Source organism: Clinocottus analis, unplaced genomic scaffold, assembly GCF_023055335.1.
Source record: "Clinocottus analis isolate CAN_PGR_092001 unplaced genomic scaffold, fCliAna1.0.p SCAF_21, whole genome shotgun sequence".
NCBI classification, from domain to species: Eukaryota; Metazoa; Chordata; class Actinopteri; order Perciformes; family Cottidae; genus Clinocottus; species Clinocottus analis.
This window is the reverse complement of record NW_027175943.1, coordinates 12,655,134-12,673,708: the sequence shown is the minus strand read 5'-3', so window position 1 is coordinate 12,673,708 and position 18,575 is coordinate 12,655,134. Positions and strand designations below refer to the sequence as shown.

General features: G+C 43.3%; 1 protein-coding gene across 8 annotated transcripts in view; it reads left to right on the top strand.

Moving 5' to 3' along the window:
- nrxn2b (neurexin 2b) overlaps positions 1-18,575 on the top strand; it is a 638,339-nt gene that overhangs the window by 152,024 nt on the left and 467,740 nt on the right. For 6 of the 8 annotated variants that reach the window (XM_068587901.1, XM_068587903.1, XM_068587906.1 and 3 more), the window contains one exon: positions 14,011-14,040. The exons of the other annotated variants lie outside the window; for them this stretch is intronic. In XM_068587901.1, coding sequence (XP_068444002.1) covers positions 14,011-14,040 — 30 coding nt within the window. The remainder of the gene's footprint in view (positions 1-14,010; positions 14,041-18,575) is intronic. 8 annotated transcript variants of the gene reach the window in all.

Sequence of the window (18,575 nt, the reverse complement as noted above, 5' to 3'; positions counted from 1 at the left end):
AACCTCAAATTTGAAGGTTCTGCTGCATGTTTCATTTGATATTTTTGCAAGCAGACGCATGTAAGCCAGACACGGAGCTTCCTAAAGAGCACTATCAGAGAGAAATGCATGGAGTGTATGCCTTTCAGAAAACCGCTTCCTTTTTTAACCCCCTCTCCCTCCTCTGGTCAGGTGATGCTCTTTTCTGTGGTATAAGACGCACTATATAATTGCATATGACTGGATTTAGTAGTCCAGTGACCTTGTGTCCAGTTTTTTGTTGACATGACCAGAGAAAGGGAGCGAGAGACACCATCTTGGTTGGTTACTATCCACACAAGAGTGTATGTTTTATGCTTCAGAGATACTAGATGATCCAGACAAGCGAACGTCAGTCTGATCCCTGGCGTCCGGATGTCAGATGCTCAGCAGCGGTCTTTAGCTAGTCCTGACACCGCGGTGCACATGTCCCGACTATTTAACACATGCTAATGCTATCACTCTCGTGGATCGCCAGAATCAATCTTTTTTATACTGTCAGATAATAAGAAGTTCTATTAGGCAAAGGAGAGCAGCGGAGGCCCACAGGGGATTTGAGTTCTTTGTGCCTGGAGCCGCTACATTAGCATTCATAGAGTAGCATGGATTAAAGCGGTAATCCTCAGGACGCTTGTTTTTCCTTTAACTTCCTTTTTTTTTCTTCTTCTGATTTTCGCGATATCTTTGGTGCTAACCAGTCACGGCTTTGGTGTTTTTACACCGCGCTGCACAGAGACTGTTGTTGTATCAAAGAGTGGAGTTGCTACCGAGACATCTCCATTCATGTCGTTCTTTTTTCTCAGGCACGCACTGTACAAGCTAGCAGTTACATTTGTGCTTCAAATCATTTAAAAAAACCAACAATCTTAAAAACGTAGCCAACCTCCCTTTAATCTACAGGAGATTTATTTATTTATAGAAGCCAAACTACTGCGTTTGGGGGAAAATCCATTACAAACAGCTTCCTCTATAAGTGTCTTATCTGCGCTCTTAGACGTGTAAACTGGTGACCAAGTAATGACCCCCTGCAACTCCACACAGTACGGGACAAAGGCAGCATATTCAGGGGCCTCCCTCTCTTGTGTGCTTTCTGAGCCACTAATCCAGCTTCCTCTGGGCCCCCTGGGGGATGAGCTGATCCAGCGGCGACTGGTATTCAGCCACTCTCAGACTACTAAGAACGACTGCCACGGAAGGACGGGTGAGGGCCTTTGGTGCCAAGTAGCTGGTGACTCAGGATGCAAGCAAGCCTTTTCTGATCGATCGCCAGGAGGTGGAGGGAGTGGGTGGAGGCCGGAGGAGGGTGGGATTGCAGATCAGGTAGTTAGTTAGAAGCTGCCCACCTCACAAATCCGAGTGAACATATTGCTACGTGTCAAGCAACCTGCAGCCCCACGCTTCCCTTCTCGTCCCCCGTTGGAGAGAAATAATGCAAAGGATGCAAAAAATAGCCCCGAGAACAGATTGAGTGGTTTTCTTAAAGAGCTGGCGTGGTGGGCTCGAAAACAGCGTGGAGGATCTGAAGGTGAAGTCGTGACAGATGGGATCGGCGGAGCCTCGCCTAGCGGCGCTGTCCGATTTAGCGATCCTGCGCTGTAGGAGCGCTAGCCAAAAACAACGGTGGGCTAGTGAGGGTTTTGGCGGCAGTAACGATAACAGTATTTACTCTGCGTACAGTATCAAAGTCCCAGAGGCGCTGGCAAAAAGGTACACCTGTGCACATGCATACCCACATCAGGTGTGGCTGTGAGATAACATGGACGTCGAGCACCAGAGGCTGGCGGCGGTCTCCAGAGAGCTGCTTGGTAAACGGGTTCCTCTGTAACTTGTTAACCCTCGTATTGGTGTTCATTTTGTTGTTACTCAGCAGGTATTGTGGGTCTGCTGGACCCGCTGTATTTTTTCGGGGGTTTTAATTCAACACAATCAAACAATTTCATGTTAAAATACTCAACAGATGTTTTCTTCATCCCAATTAGAAGCAGTTTAAACAGCAAATACGGTGAATAATTTAATTCAGGGACACGATTTCCACACTTTTATTAGCCCGGGTCCAGTTTGAAAAAATAATGAATCATATTATTTTTGCATTGATGAAAAATGAAATTGAGTCCCACAGACCCGAACACCATACAAGGGTTAATCGAGATAGCCAAGCGCCAGAGATATTAATCTGAATTTGATCCGCCAATATAACATTCTCTGTTTGGTATCTATTTCTGTCGGTTCCCTTGAGTTCTATTCTGTGCGTAATAAGATGCTCATTATTGCTTCGTTCAGTCCACTCATCTGCATTTCATCGGTGTTGAGTCGTCGGACAAATGCTTCAAGTTAAACAATACGGCCGCGGTGATGTGGACTTAATGTGCTACAGGATTCATGACTATTTTAAAAAGGATTTACCTCCAAAAGGCAATTTTGCTGCAGTGGGAAGATTCCTCAAAGGGTCAGGTCCTTTGCCCTGCACCTGAAATCTCTTCTGAGTTTACCTCTCCAGGCAATGGACCAGGAGACACTGGCTTGTGTATATCATTACTGATTCAAATGTATCCTTAATTGAATTACAGGATTATCTTATTCGGTTGTATAAACGTATTCAAATGCAAATCACCCCTTGACTTAACGGAGCGGAGTGTTATGTATTTGGATATATAATGTAATAAAAACACACAATGGCAATCTTAATTACTTGCCGCGGAAGAAACCTGGACAGGAAGTGACCTCCAGAGTGATGGGGGGAAGAGAGGGAGGAGGGTGGGGGGGGGGCTAAAGATGAAAAGCTGATGGTTAGGAACCGAGGGGGGGAGAGGAAGTAAAAAAGAGTTTAAAGAAAGACAAAGAGAGCGGGGGAACGTGAATGCACCAGTATGACCATCGTCATGGTCGAGAAGATACTGGAGCCAGTTGCTATGCCAACAAGGTTTGGTCTGCAGCATCTCGTGCGTTTGTCCACAAAAGGCCTTAAAAAGTGACGAGAGACTTTCAAGAGAAAGAGAACTTTGAAAGAAAACAATTCTCCGACATTGAGAAGGGGGGGGAAATAAATGGATTTGCGTCTGTTATTCCTCTTTTTCACCTCGACATTCTGGGGCCGACCAGAAGCTATTTCTGGGAAATATAGCTGACACTTCAAGGTGGAACGCGGCACATCGCTAAAGGAGAAATTATTAATGAAGGCAATGACGGGCTTTAGGCGTTTCCAGGCAGGTGGGATGATGAGCAGAAATATGGATTCTGCTCTCAGGGATAGTTAAACATTTTTTAAAGTGAGGTACATGTAGTGGTGAGCAGGGGTCGGCCCTCAACGAGAGAGAGAGATCGGCGGTTCGATTCCCAGGCTCTGCTAGCCCATGTCGACGTGTCCTTGCGCCAAATCGGGACATTTTCCCAAGTTTTCTAACATTTACAAACTAATAATCATTCAAAATAATCCGCAAATGAATCAGGATTGAAACCAAGTATTTTTTTGTCATCACAACCAGTGCGATAATGTTTTGGGGATTTTTATCTGTTAGCAAAATAGACAAACTCTAGAAATATGCAGCAAAAAGACGCTGAAATTGTTCCCGTAGCTGCGCCTTAATGAATGGTTGATGATACTGATGTGGCACCTTGCATGGTGGCTCCTCCCATCAGGGTGTGAATGGGTGAATGATGTCATGTGGTGTTAAAGCGCTATACAAGTGCGGGTCCATTTAGTATATAGTAGTTGGTGTGTACTACTTATAGTAGTTGGCGGTCAGGCATGCGCTTATTTTAGAGAAACCGACAGCAGTAACACGTCAAAACACACAACTAGGCTCTCGACCTCTGCTTGCATTTATGCCTCTTTTTGTATTTAAACAGTTGTATTTACGTTGTGTTACTGACACCCCTTCACACACACACACACACACACTTGATATTTGTGTTTCCTTTCAGTCTCAGCGCCCATCATACGTGAAACGCCGTTCCAAACGGAGCCGCGGTGCTGTTTCACAGCGCAGCGGCAGCAGACATCTCCTGCATTGTGTTTAACATTGTCGAAATATTTGTTTACAAGGTTCAGTGCCGTTTAATTTTCTTGTGATCAGCCTCTCTTTCTCCCTCTCTTTAGCTCCTTTTTCCCCCCTCGCTCGAACTCAGAAGCCCCTTTGTTTGAATATGCAGAGGACTTCTCGCTCGCTGGTGTTTGTTCAGTTTGCCTAATTAGAGCTTGGCGAGATGAAAGCAAGCAGCGGGGCTTTTTGCTCAGCGGCTGAAACGAAACGAGATACTGTTTTGTCTCTGGGAAAACACAACTTAAGATTTGTTTCCTTAATTTAGGGTTGAGCTCCTCCACTTTCTGGCGTGGCCTTGCATTTAAAAGAGAGCGCTTGACAGACTCTATGCATCAGGTCAGAGGCTCTCAACCCTTTTTTTCAGTGATGTGAATTTTTTCCACCGTAGCATTTCAAAGAATTTTTAGTAAAAAAAAAAAGATGTAACACACACAGAGGTGTGCCATCAGTTTCTGATTTAATATAAAATATATACAATTCAGTTTATGAATTCACACATATCTTTTTTTAAAGGATATTTTAATGGATGCTCATTTTAAATATAGATTTTTTTTGATCTCACCCTAAAGTGTCTTCACGTTCCCCCATTTAAGATCAAGTGCATTAGGTCATAATTTGGTCATAGCTAGGTCATTAGGTCATACTTTTTTTAGCTATTAAGACTACTTTTCACTTTTTTACTATATTCACTATGTCTCCGGCCTTTTACATGTATTTCCCATGAACTAAACACACATACACGTGTACTCGTGCTGCAGCAAATATTGAACAAGAATGCTCAAATTCAAGTTTGAGTGTCAAAAAGTGAATTACTGAATGAATCTGTGTGATATCTTGCTTAAAGGACAACTAGAAGAATAAACTGACTATGACACTCAGCTGTTTAACACAGCTGTCTGCTTCATTCGCCACCATGCAGCAAAGAAACACAGCATTAGGAGGATATGCCAGTTGAGACTTCACAATCTCAGTTAAATCAAGCTGCGTATTGTTCCCCACAAAAAGTATGCCAGCATCAGAAAATAGGCTCATGAATTATGAATACATTTGTTACACAATTTCCATAAATTTAGCCAACACTTATCGAGCTCGCTCTCTCAAACGACTGAACTTCCAGGAGCACTGCAGACTCCATGGTCTAATGGTGTTTACCCGACCCGATGAGCTAAATGTAGTTAGCGCGTCGTCTCAGTTGGAAGACATTAATTCTCCATTACGGGATGTTTTTGTAGTTACCTGCTGAGCCCCACCCCCTGACACGAGGCAGGAAGTTGCCCTGACGGGATGCCGCATTTCCAGGAAAAGTCATTAGGATTTTTATTTGATCCCTACCATGAAACTACAGTTCACTGCCGCGCCGTTAGTGGAGAGGAACAGGATGTGTGCTCTAAACGCCGGCTGAAGGGAGAAAATTGTCAAAATGAAACATTAAACATCAACAAACGCTCAAGGCAAGGTGCTATTTTACACTAATGTCCCTGTAGATTACTTTGCCTTGACTTGAGAGTCCATGGCTCAGAGGACATGGGGATGTTGTTGTTTTTACTTTATCTCACTCACATGGCTTTACTTTCACAATGCAGGCCACAATTATAGATATATAGCGATATTTTCTTTATATTTTTTCTTTTAGCAGTAGCAAAGGTATTTTCAAACAGAAGAAAGTGGCGCACCTTCCTTAAGACAAAGATAAGTTAACATGGCTTTGTTTCATTCACACACAAAGAATAAACGTTATCTACCTCTACTAGTCTTAATACTTAGTGAATGAGTTTTCTTTTATAATAATAATAATAGTAATAATAATAATAATAATGCATTGTATTCATTTTGTGCATTTTGTGCTTTTCTAAGTACTCAAATTCACTTTGCATAGTTCAAATATCTTAAAAGATAAACTATAAAACAAATAAATACAAATGAATAAAGGCAGTAAGACAGCACACAGTCATCCATTAAAAGCAGTTCATTTTATTACAAGTGAACTATAATTATTGGTGTTTTCACTCTGTTGATTTTGAAGCAATCTCCCTTATTTTGTAGATATTGATACTTGATAACTGGAAGTTATTATCATCCTTTCATTCTGGACATGACATGAGACTTGAAACTCTGTATGAAACTACACGGTCAATCTAAAAGCTCCAAGAGCCGGTGCTGCAAATAGAGGAACGGGGACTTGAAAGAAAGCTCGTGGCTTTGAGTAGGTTATGTGTGTGTGTGTGTGTGTGTGTGTGTGTGTGTGTGTGTGTGTGTGTGTGTGTGTGTGTGTGTGTGTGTGTGTGTGTGTGTGTGTGTGTGTGTGTGTGTGTGGAGGGTTGAAGGGTTTTTGGTGGTTTTGTACAGAAGATGGAGGAGGTGGGGGGGTCGTCCATGTACTAATCGCCCACTTAAGGACCGGCTTCCTTCCTTCAATGCTGCTGCTCTCCATCCCATCCAACGTTGCAAATACAGCTTCCAGCACCCTGAGAGAAAAAAAAAAAAGTAAAATACTGTAACTGGCTGCATGCATTTCCGTCGCCCACTACCCACTTTTCGCTTCCCTAATGAGTCGAGTCCAGGAGCGGCAATCAGGAGCATTCACTCCATGAAAATTGACTGTTGAAAGAGGGCGGATGGAGCGGTTGTCGACTGCATCTGCGGCGCTGGCAGTTGTCGATTAGGAAGGAGGAGAGGAAGGACGGATGGATACTCTGAGAAGAGGAACGGCAGATCTCAGTGAGGACGCATGATTAGTTTTGACCTCGTAAATTAAAGGGAAATGGAGGTCACAAATAAAAAAAATGGATTGGTTTTTTCGCAGGATGGACCTAGCATGATTCCGCTCGTCCAGAAATCCAAAAATATTTGGTCAGTAGAAGAAGTACAAACGTTGGAAGGACATAATGTAGATGATGTGCACTCAAGGGCATGAGGATGCTGTGTTCCATATTTGTTTTCAGTGTTGGATGTGAGGGCAGTGGGCATTTATGCAAGAAGCTCCTCTGAGTATCTTTAGTCTGTTTTGTGTAAATTAGGATAAGTGAAGAAATCATCAACATCCCCGCTGTGTGAGCTCCGATGGCTAAAAACACAAAATCAGCCAAACTTCTCCAGCTCGACATATGGAGGACCTATTTATTTATGAACTGTTTAATTAGGACGGAACGGCAAATGTTCAGATCTCTACCCCCTCACCGATCTCCAAGCCCTGATTTATTTATCCAGACACATCCCATGACATATTAGCGGTGTTTTAATGAACAAAATGTGCGAGTCAAAGTGATTCACTCGGCGTTATGCGCTTAATTAGGAGATGTGGGGGGAGCGTAATATCTCCATATGAGATATTTTCCCTGTGTTAAGACTTAATTGTGATCTCCCCACATACAGAATAGACAGTAATTTAGCCAATAAACAACACTCTGTGTTTGCAATATGGGTAAGCCCCATGCCACATTGGCAATTTAGTATGCAATGTTCATACTTGGATTGTGCAGTATATCAGGACAGTGCTTAAAACACCATAACTATGGCTCCAAAGTCCAGACAGGCGATAATGTTTTGGATTATCCATCATGGCAGCGTTGGCATGACTTCTCTTAAACCTTGGTTTGGCTAATCTTAATTATGTAGCTTGGCCCTTTCTAATTGTAACTTTTGAATAATAAATCACATCGGTTGACAGTCGTCCAAACAACTTAGCGCATCGCCCCTGACAGATGATGGCTGTTGCTGCTGTGTAAAGCGGAAAGTGACCATAAAGATTTAATGCTTCACTCACTCAGCTTAAGTGCCTCCTTGCTCGGGGGTCAACAGTTCCCGGTGGTATTTCCAAAGGAAATCAAACACATGCACGCTCACACAAAAGGTGAACTCTGAAATGCTGTTGAAAAAGAGTACATTCTTTATTCAGATACCTTGAGAATCTAGGGCATTCTGCCAGAAACCAACACATCGAAGCCAAGACATAAGGATGTTTGTGTATGCGTTGCTATATCCAGTCCTTAAGTACCATTTAATCCTATTTAGTTTAATGTGTGTGTTTCATTTGCCAAGGTGTTGTAAAAATGCCCATATGAGCCACGGCCACAAGAGCTAAATGCTGTTACAATAATGTTCTTCTCTTAATCTCGTCTAGTCTGTGAGGCCACATCCTGGTAGTAATCTACGTCTAGCTTTTTGATTGGGTGTCAGTAGGGATGGGAATCACCAGAGGTCCCACGATACGATATTGTCCCGATACAATATTATCATGATACTGCGATACATTGAGTATTGCGATATATTGCGATTTCTTACCTTTTTTTTCAACCGCAAATTGTCCCCAAAGGAAAACTTTGTCGACCAAAAAAAAATTGATTTTATTATTCTAGGACCATTAAATAAAAGATTGATACTTGGCTTCCGTGTATCGATACAATATCGCCACGTAAAATATCGCGATACTATGCTGTATCGATTTTTTCCCCACCCCGAGGTGTCAGTGTGCCAGTTGTTTGCTTTTCTTGCAACGAAAACGTCGACGAGACATCTTGATTGACACTATTACGGAGCGTGTTCACATTGCAGAAGACAAGCAGAGATTTGAAAAGAGCGCCACAGAGGAACGTTAAGACGGGCTCGACTTTACTGATCCGATCATGTCATCGTAAGGAAACTGCAAACGAGTTAATCCTGTACTCGCAATGCAAACCAGTAAACCAGAAATGAACCATTTCCTCGTCTGCAGTACAGCATACCTCAGAGCATGTATGCCAATTTCGTCCTTATCCACACTCACACACACCCGGAGAGCTGCAGCTTCACGGGATGAAAGAGACTTCTACTTTGTATCCGTGTGTGAAAGTGGCGTCTGTCTTTTATCCTTTATTAAAATCACAGCGGGCTGCGAGTCAATGACTCTGCAGTGTGTATAAGCGCTGTGGACCCAGTGAGCAAGATTTTCACTAGATTCCTCTTGATGTTAGAGTATAGAACCAGTGTCTTCCCTTTTGAAACGGGCAAGCTCATTGTTAATAATTTAAAGCGTTGTAAGACACGGAAGCCTTCAACATCAGTCTATAACTCTTAGCCAGATTGCGGAGGTCTTCTGAGCCCCCCTTACCTGCCGCTATCTCCTTCTTTCTCTCTCTCATAGAATAGATATCCACAATGAATTATTAAAGCACTTTAAATCCTGCCACAGTTTCTATATTACTTAAGCTGTTCAAAGACACTATGCATTATGGATCGGCCTTCCGAGATGAATATTATTCACATTTAATCCAAACCATTTCCCCGCGTCTTTTAAGCAGATGTTTTTACAAATTGCCCTGGATTGTTTCGGAGCCCTCCAGGGCCGCGCCTGCACTTCTTTTTTTTTTGGGCAATGGGAGACATACAGCAATGATTACGCAGTAAAACTTTATCTGTGCCCAGGCCTAGTAAAAGCAAGTGATTTGTGGTTGTGTCAAGATATTGTGTGGTTTTATATCTCGTGCCAAGGGTGCACCCAGCATTCATTGTTCTTATTTTATACTTCCCGACTTTTACGCACCTCGACAGTAGTTGCTTTTTTAGTAATGCTCTAAAGTCGGTGTCGTCCAGAAATATGTTTTTAACGGCATGCCGCGTGCCTTTCGGGAGGCACGTAAAGAGCGGCGGCCATATGCTGGTGAGAGTAATCAGAGGGGGAATGCTATTTAACATGCCAGCCCTGCACCACAGGGGACGTGGAGGAAACACATCCCTCCTTCTGACTCCGGTCTACGTGGCCATCTGATGAACGAGGGAGGGAGCAAGTGAGAGGAAGTGCAGAAGATGATAATGGTGATTACTCCCATCTTTCTCCGTCCCGACCGATTGTGTGTTTTTCTGAGACCCGGCACATCTGTTCGGCGCGTGCATGCGTGCATCGGACAGAGGAAAAATGGCTTACAAGGTCATTCAAGAACATGCTGTACCTGTTGACTGCTGCATTCGAAACAAAGACATGCAGTACACCACAGTATTACCCGCAGTTTTATCATTTGTAGATGGCTGTTGTTTGATTTAACGTTTGTTTGATGGGTCACCTTGGCCCTGCTGATGCCCCTCCTCTCTACCTCTTCCACTGTCATGAACTGTGGCTGTTTGGATCGTGTACCATGCGTATACTACTCGCATGAATCATTCATGTCATATTCATGTAATGCGCTGTAACTCTGTTACGTTGTTCATTCTGGTCACATGACATCTATTGCTTCTGTCCATCCGGGGAGAGGGATCCTCCTCTGTTGCTCCATGAAAGTTTCTTCCCCTTTTCCCTGTTAAAGGGGTCTTATTATCTTTAATTGGGGCGTTTTTCCTGATCCGATGTGAGGTCCTGGGACAGGGATGTCATGTGTACAGATTGCAAAGCCCTCCGAGGCAAATAGTGTGATTTTGGGCTATACAAAATAAACTGAATTGAATTGAAATTTAAACAACATGAGTGCATCAATCTGGTGTAGGAGTCGATGCATACATACATCCCTTGACATCGCCTGCCTTTATCTTAATAATGCAGTGTCTGGCACTATCTGACTCTGGTGCCTGAGCCGGCCAACAGTCATTTGAATGAAATCAGTACTTTGCTCAACAATAGCGGCCTTTGTTCATCCGACCTGAAAGTGGCAGATGAGGAAGCAAGAGAGCAGGAGGCAGCTGCAGCTGGCCGATGGAGGGGCTGGATGTGGCGACGGGGAGCCAAGAAAAGGTGGGATAATGGGCGGGAAAAAAAAACGAGGGGGGAAGAGGAGTCGGCCAGATAAGACGTAAGCATGTCTCCTCCTAATGGCAGAATTATGACCCCGCTCCATCTGCCACTCAATCATAACCAACCAATCGGCGCCGGTTCCGTCAAGCACTCCCATCTGTACTCACCGCAGAATTAAGGACGTAATGAAACGCTCAGATGTCAAGAGATGCGGAGACTCAAAAGGCTCAGTCTGATTTCGTCACGTCCCCTGGTACGTGTGGCTTGTAGCTGTGGTAATTTGATTTGTGCTCCAATATTGATGCAGAATGGAAGTTGAGAGAGACGGAGCTTTTCCTTATGTCTGTAGTATTCAGATGTCTTACCTCAATCAGTAATCTCAGTCATGCTGTCACCTCTCTTTCTGACTCACACCAATTGATGGCGAATCCCGTCACATACTGATCAGAATCTGGCGTAGGATCCGGCATCCTGTGCTTCTGCAACAGGCTGCGTGTTAGTGTGGATGCACACATGCTGTGAGCAATGTTTGGCATGTTGCACCGGTCAAATAACGGCCCTTTCTGATACGGCACCTTGGAGTGCATTTCTCCTTTTGATCGATTTCTGGCTTCCCTCTGCCATTGTGCTTGCACACCTGTCTGTAAGGATGCCATTTGACAACTCGAGGGCCTTTCCTCTGACCCCTTCTTCTCAGCCACATTGTCTTTTGCCGGCCAGAGCTGGATGAGGCCGCGGCGAGTGCTCGGGTGTATTTGAATGACTTTGTACGCGGCGGAAGCGCCGTTCTGTTTCATTGCAGGAGCTTCCACCTTATCTCCTTAATGGATTATGAGCAAGGGAACAAAACCAGAGGGAGGCAGAGTGAGAATGATTGGGCTCCCTGCAAAGGGCCGGCTGGAAACGGACTGCAGTCACATAAATAAAACACTCTGCCTGTACATTTCCTCATGCCCCTGAATCACAGATGTTACTAAGGAAGAAGACAATAGGGACGGCTTGTATTCAAGAGTCATTTGAGCTCCTGGAGTCTTTGCGTTGGGATTTACCGGCTGGCTGTCGGTGGCGTGGACGTTGTTTAGGCAACCTTAGCTGTCAAGCACTTCAGTAAACCAGTCCACGGTTTGAATGTCGATGCACAGACCTCCCAGAGACGAATCCGGGTACATCTGCTGTGCACGGTAGTGGTGGCGTTGTCAAGGGATGGAGGAAGTAGGACCCAAACACCGTAGAACAGTTCAAAGAATATTTAATTCCAACAAAAAAGGGAAAAGGATTCTCAAAAACAGACCAGATTTCATTGGAATGGAAGAAAAAAACAGGAACAGGGACAGGACCACACAGTACGTACCAACAAGGAGACAGGAGACAAACTGGGTTTAAATGCAAGAGGAAGGTAACAAATCAGGAACCCGGTAGACAGACAATCACCAGGGCAGGAAGTGCAGAGACACAGGGGACACAAGACTACAAAATAAAACAAAAACAGGCGTTGATTAGTGCTGCTTTAAGGACTGTCTGCCCTTTTTGCAGCATTCACTGGGTGAAGAAGTCCAATATTTCTTTGGAAAAGAATGTTTTTTACTCAATGCAGGTCAATACAATACCAAATAATGAATCTCAAGCATCGTGGCAAATGGTCTGTGATGTGAATCTTTTCATTTCTAATACGTGTTGATGGTAGCAATTGGCTTTAATTGCAGAATATTTGCTGCGCTTTGGTATCAGAGGTATTTATTTTTGATAAATACTGATATTCCAAACCACATGGAAACCACTCCAAGGCAATGCTACTGCACTTCCTTGATGGTGGAGGGTTTATTTGATTGAGCTGATTGGTGGTTGTGCCAGGAGTCTTATGTTTGAAACGGTATTGATCAAAGAAAAGACCGGCTGGCTTGAAACGGTTTGACCTTTTGGGACTTGTAGTCCGACAGACATAATGCTGTTGATATTTTGCGCTGCCTCGGGTTAAATCCAATTTGCTTGAGCCTTTCAGGTTGATTTGGGAGTAAACCTCGCTTTAGGCCATAGTTAAGACCATGTTTCATGTTTTGTTCTACCACGTTCAATTTCTTAGTTGTGAGGTTCGCTTTCAAGAATCCTATCCCCGAGACATGCTCCTGTTTCTTCACAGTGCATGACCGGGCTAGCTATGATGTTTAAAAAAAACATGTTTTGCTATTATTTTCACTCCTGTCAGGCATGTTGTCCCCCGATGATCCCCCTGTACAGGTGCTGCATTAATGCTGATATGTCAAACAGCGAGCGCTATTTATACATGCCGTCGTGGTTGTGAATACTGCTGCCGTAACCATTGTTTTACTCCAGTTGATTTAAAGAGTGCCCTTCAATTGTTTGGGCCCGCTGCTGCTTTTTAATGTCGGTTTTTGAACGTGTGGCTGCTGTTTCTGGAGGATGATTGTGCTGCGACTGGATTGACTGCAGTTGAGAATAAACAGAAACTAACTGGAGGTATTTTGGTGAGAACAGTAAGTTTCCATCACGTTTTTCTGATTTATATTTCCGAAGATGTCCTGCAGTTTTCTCTGTCTGGTTTGATTCAGAAGCCACTTAGTGTCTCAACAGCTGGTGCTTCTTGTGGACATCTTCCTTTTCGATCTCGTGATCTGTGGTTGTTGGCAAGATGTGTGCTCAATAGCCTACAGTTAGACCGCTAAATAGGCTACATATTTTGAGCAGATGTTGTGACGCTCACATGTTTGTTGGAATAACCTTTGGCTTTTAGGTTTTTACGGGTAACGGAAACACATTTGAGCCCGTAGCGTTGTTCCAGGTTTATCTGTGACCCCTCTTTATGCGAGACCTTGCAGAGCTCTGGTTCTATTTTTTGGATGATTTGTGCACAGTATGAGATGAGGAATTCAGTTCAAGCCTTTTCTGCCAAACAGTTATGTGTGTTCCATAAGTACTCCAGAGGAAAAAAAAGCATTTGTGCGAGCAATAGCCTTCGGGGGTTGCGCCAAATGAAAATGCTTTTTTTTCTAAACCCCCCACACCTCACTCAAGAAGTGTTTGCTTGTTTTCTGTTACTATTCTCTCTCTTTCTCTCTCTTCCTATCTCTCTTTCTCGTTTTTTACCTTTGATTTGAACTCTGACATCCAAGTCTGCCCCAGGATGTCTGTCACAAACTGCAGTCCAACGTTGTGACAATGCTTTTTTTCTTCCCGTGCCTTTTATGACCTTCTTTTCTTCCTCTTTCTGTTCTTTTTTTCTGTTTTTTCCCTTTCAAGGTCTGGCGCACCTGACGTTAAACGACCAAGGTATGGGTTCATTCCTTTTTATTTTGGTTCTGGTTTTTTAGAGGAATTGACTCAGCCTCTTCCCCCCGACCCTCCTCGAAGCTACCGCTTTCCTTCACAACTCCCCCTCTGCTTTCCACCTTCTCTCGGTGCCATCCCTCCATCTTTTTCCAAATCCTTCCTTGCATTTTTTTTTTTTTTAAATCTTTGCAACATCCTCCCCTGTTGCCGCCCCCTTCTTCCTCTCCTTCCACATTTTTGTTTACTCTCAGTTGTGCCTCCTGCTTCTCCTCCCTCTCCCTTCCGCCATGTCTTTGTGCTTCTTTGTGACCTCCACCAATGTGTGTCCCACCCCTTGTCCTGTCCTATGGCTAACGTCCTGGACCTTCACCTCTGACCACCTTTGACCCCGACGACCTGACCCCCGGGGCTGAAGGTAACACTTTTCTGCTATCCCTTTTGCTTGGGTTTAAACAGAAAGTAAAAAAAAACAACTGCTGATTCAACTGGAAATGTGTTTGTTGGTCAAAGTTACAAAAGCAAAAATGTGTCCACACTCCCATTCACTAACACTTCAAGGTGAAAGTGTCCTCGAATGTGCAGAGTTTCTCTTCACCACTCTGCTGACATTCCCATTGTTTGGCATTCTGATTTAAAGGGCTTAAAGGTCAGGTTCTCAATGTGATGCTACTACATTACATGTGCCAGTCTTTTTATGAGAACATGTGTGTGCAGTTGTTTTGATGTTGCTATGAAGACCGGATGTTATCTGTGATGCTATGTTGTGTACATTCTACACCACAGCTGTTTAATATGTGCTACACCACACCTCTCTCCATCCCTCAGACTTTAATCTCGTCATCTTCTTGCCTTTTGTGCATTTTACATATGTTTTGGAAGGTACTTTAAATCAAAAGCTACACTTTTAAAGTGAATTTAAAGCTACACACCGACCTCCAGTACGACTCACAGTGATGTTCTCCTCACTCGCTGACCTTTTGTCTCCATCCGACCTCCTCGTGTTAAAGCAAAGTTCACAAGAGAGAAAGGAAGTGAACAAGTGCAGCAGCCCGTGATTGTTCTCACCTTTGCTGGTTGGAGATGGCCTTTCCTCTCCTATCATCACAGTCCGTGATTCATGCAGGCCGAGCAGCAACCCATTTCCTCTGGCTCGGCCTCCAGTCTTTTCTCCAGCATCTTAAGATACTGAACAGTTGATGGAAAACTCAGGTCCCACTGGTAAGTTCAGGGACTCGCCTAGGTTTTAAAAGAACAACAATCGCCTCCGAACGCACCTCAATCTGTTGGTTCATTTAATGGATTTTAGCGTTGCACAAAGGAAAACATTACACTATTAAATCAGTACTCGATGGTTTAATTCCCAAGCTTTTTCGCGCCACGGACAATATTGTACGACAATATTTTCACGGACCGGAGGCCTTCACGGTGTGGGCGATAAATACGACGTAATTTAGTGATACGACCGCCATTAAAACAATTATAAAGTGTATAAAAATACAACTCACCTTTAGTGGGAGCCACTGAACTTGCTTCTCTGCCACGAGCCGGTCCCATCTCGGGGTGATGGGAGACGACGACCCCGCCGTGTGTTCTGTAGGTTATCTAGTCCGTAACTTGAACCTTTATGTTCAGTCTACTCTGTGACGTATATCTGGTAGCTGTCGCTGCAGAAACCAAGCTTCACAAAGACAGGATGTAGGACATGGAAGCAAGGATTTCAGAGTTTCTTGGTGATCTTAGGATATTCTGCTAACTGATAACAAAAGGCGGATGTATCCGGTCTTTTTTCAAAATAAAACATCTTTCCGATCTTTCATTTTTTTCAACATTCTTTTCATTCATTTCTTTGTGTGCGGCCCGGTATCAAGGGACCCACAGACTTTGGCGACTGCTGGTATAATTCTCATTGTGCATTGCATAAAAAACTGAGACAAGACCTGAAGTGTTGTGGAGAAATAACATGACTGTAGCTGCAGGATAGCGTCCATCATCACACGTCATACTTACGGCGGTAAATAATTTGTCGTGATCATAAATTAGAGCTTAAAATAAGGTATGAAACAGTGAAAATGTCCGCGTGGGAGTGTCTCAGAGTTAAAGGCTGGACTAAAATCATGTTGTTTAACATTAACAGTAGTTTCTTAACATCAAACTGTAGATAAGAGAGATGTCCTGAGGCTAATAAGACACGTACGGTGTTTGTCGGTTGAATGGAAAAAAAAATACAACATCTCACCGAGTTAATTCATTCCTCAATAATGTTTCCAGTATTTCAAATGTGAAGACTTGCTGCTTTTATTTAATTGGCTTTGGGACTGTTGAATAGATCAACACATTTAAAGCCCTCACCTTGGGCTATGAAAGATAGCGATGACCATAAAAAATATGGTTTATAGGCCAAAAGCTTAATCTATTTATTGAGAAAATAAAGATTAAATTAAGTAGCAAAAACAATGAAGAATTTGTGGAATTGTTGCATGTGTTAATTAGCTTGCGGTGCACGTACCAGTACACTGGGGTCAGTGTGTTACTTGGTGATTTATGCTCATGTAAGACAATTCAGAGAACCTTTGTAAATTGCTTCCTGTCATTTGCACAGTACCCACTTTTTTTTGCGCGAGTCATTTCTCCTACATGGTTTAACCCAGAGGTGGAATATATTCCTCCATCCTCAGAAGAGTCCTGGCGATAATCTCTTCATATCTATGCAGCCTCTATACTCTATATAAGATCCAGCGCAACCTGCTGCCATTTAACTCTGATCCTTGTCTGTTGTCCGTCTCAAACTGGGCTGACTGATGACTTCATCCACTCGCTTGTAGCGAGATGAGCACACACACACCGAGCAAATGGGACGTAGCAGAAGAATGGGAAGTCTGACATTAGAGCGTCTATCCGTCTCCCGTCATCTCCCCTGAGACGCGCACTGATCTCAACATCAGAGACTCACGCTCTGGTGCACCATGCCCAGGGCATGGATGTGCATTTCCTCACCTCCCCAAACCCCCCGAGCAGGATCTAAACTTGAAAGGATGCTGCAGCTGGAGATTCCAGAACTTTTTTTTTGCTCTCTCTCTCTCTTTCCAAAAGACAGTGAGAGGGTCGAGATTGTGGAAGATAAGGTCAGAGGGAGGAAAATAGCAGGGACAAAATAGAATATATCAGAAGCTGAGCTGTGCATGTCACTGACGGCAAGCTCACTGTCGCCTTATCGCTCTTTTACCTTTTATTTTTTATGATAAAGTAATCTCCAAATGGCTCAAAAGCATACAGGAGAGGTCTAATGAATAATTGTGAGGCGATGATGTGAAACAACTACTGCACAGACACCAATATGCATCCTGGTGTTATGTTTTCTCATCAGGGTGAACCCATGCTAGTTAAATGAACCCTTTTAGTATCATAATGAGCACAATCCGCCTGCTACTTTTTGTCTTATTTATCAATAAATGTCCAAAAAATGTCCTTTTGGCAAAAATATGTTGCTCTTTTTTTAAAGGAGAAATGTAACTTTAAAAAATCTGGCAAGTATTTGTCATTATTAGATGTTATAAAGTCTTAAAACACTGTAAAAACTAAAAAGTAAAGAAACGTATTTGAACTATCATCATATTTCTCTTTTAAACAATTGAAAATGAACCTGAGCGAAGCTTTTGAGATGACTGAAATTAAATTCAAGACACATACATATATGCATACACCTGCTTCATAACCTTGGGGATGGATTTCTATATCATCAGAGTTCAGAGTAAAGTAGCTAATTATGCAGATTTCATCAAACAGTGCCTTGCAAGCCGTTCGTATTGATCAGCCCGTGGCCAGAAAGAATACAGCGTTTGTTCCCGGCGGACAGGCCGAGCACATCTCAAAGGAGAACGAAATCAATAAGCCTATTTGGCAAAGGCGAGAATGTGTGACATGTTAGCGAATTAGCTGATTTTCACTGTAGGATTTAGTCACCTCTCAGCTTCCCAGGCATCAACTTTCCTAAAAAGCTGTGTTTGTTTGTGTGTGTGTGTGTGTGTGTGTGTGTGTGTGTGTGTGTGTGTGTGTGTGTGTGTGTGTGTGTGTGTGTGTGTGTGTCAGGACAAACATGTCTCCAACACACCGAAAAAAAGGCTTTTGGTCAATGTTAACGATCAGAGGCGAGCGCCTCAGCCGTCACATAACCAGGCCAAGAAAATCAATGTCGGTCTCTTCTCAAACCCAGGGCTGTCCTTCACAGCTGCAGGAAGGACGAACCCCGGGCTTCAGTCACTGCTGATCTCTATCTGGCTGTCTGGAAGACTGCTGCCAACCCCACACACACACACAGACGCATGGAAAGCAACAGATTACATTGAACCGTCAAATGGGGATTATCATTTAAAAAAAGAGCTTTGAAACGTCTTCACATAATTATCACTACACTCAGTAAATGATAATACAAAGTACGATGATTTAAATTGACAAATGCAAAACAAAAAAAGGCATTATTAGGCTTTACCTTCATCTCTCCCCATCAATAAGTCTTATTCTACACACTTTAATGTGAA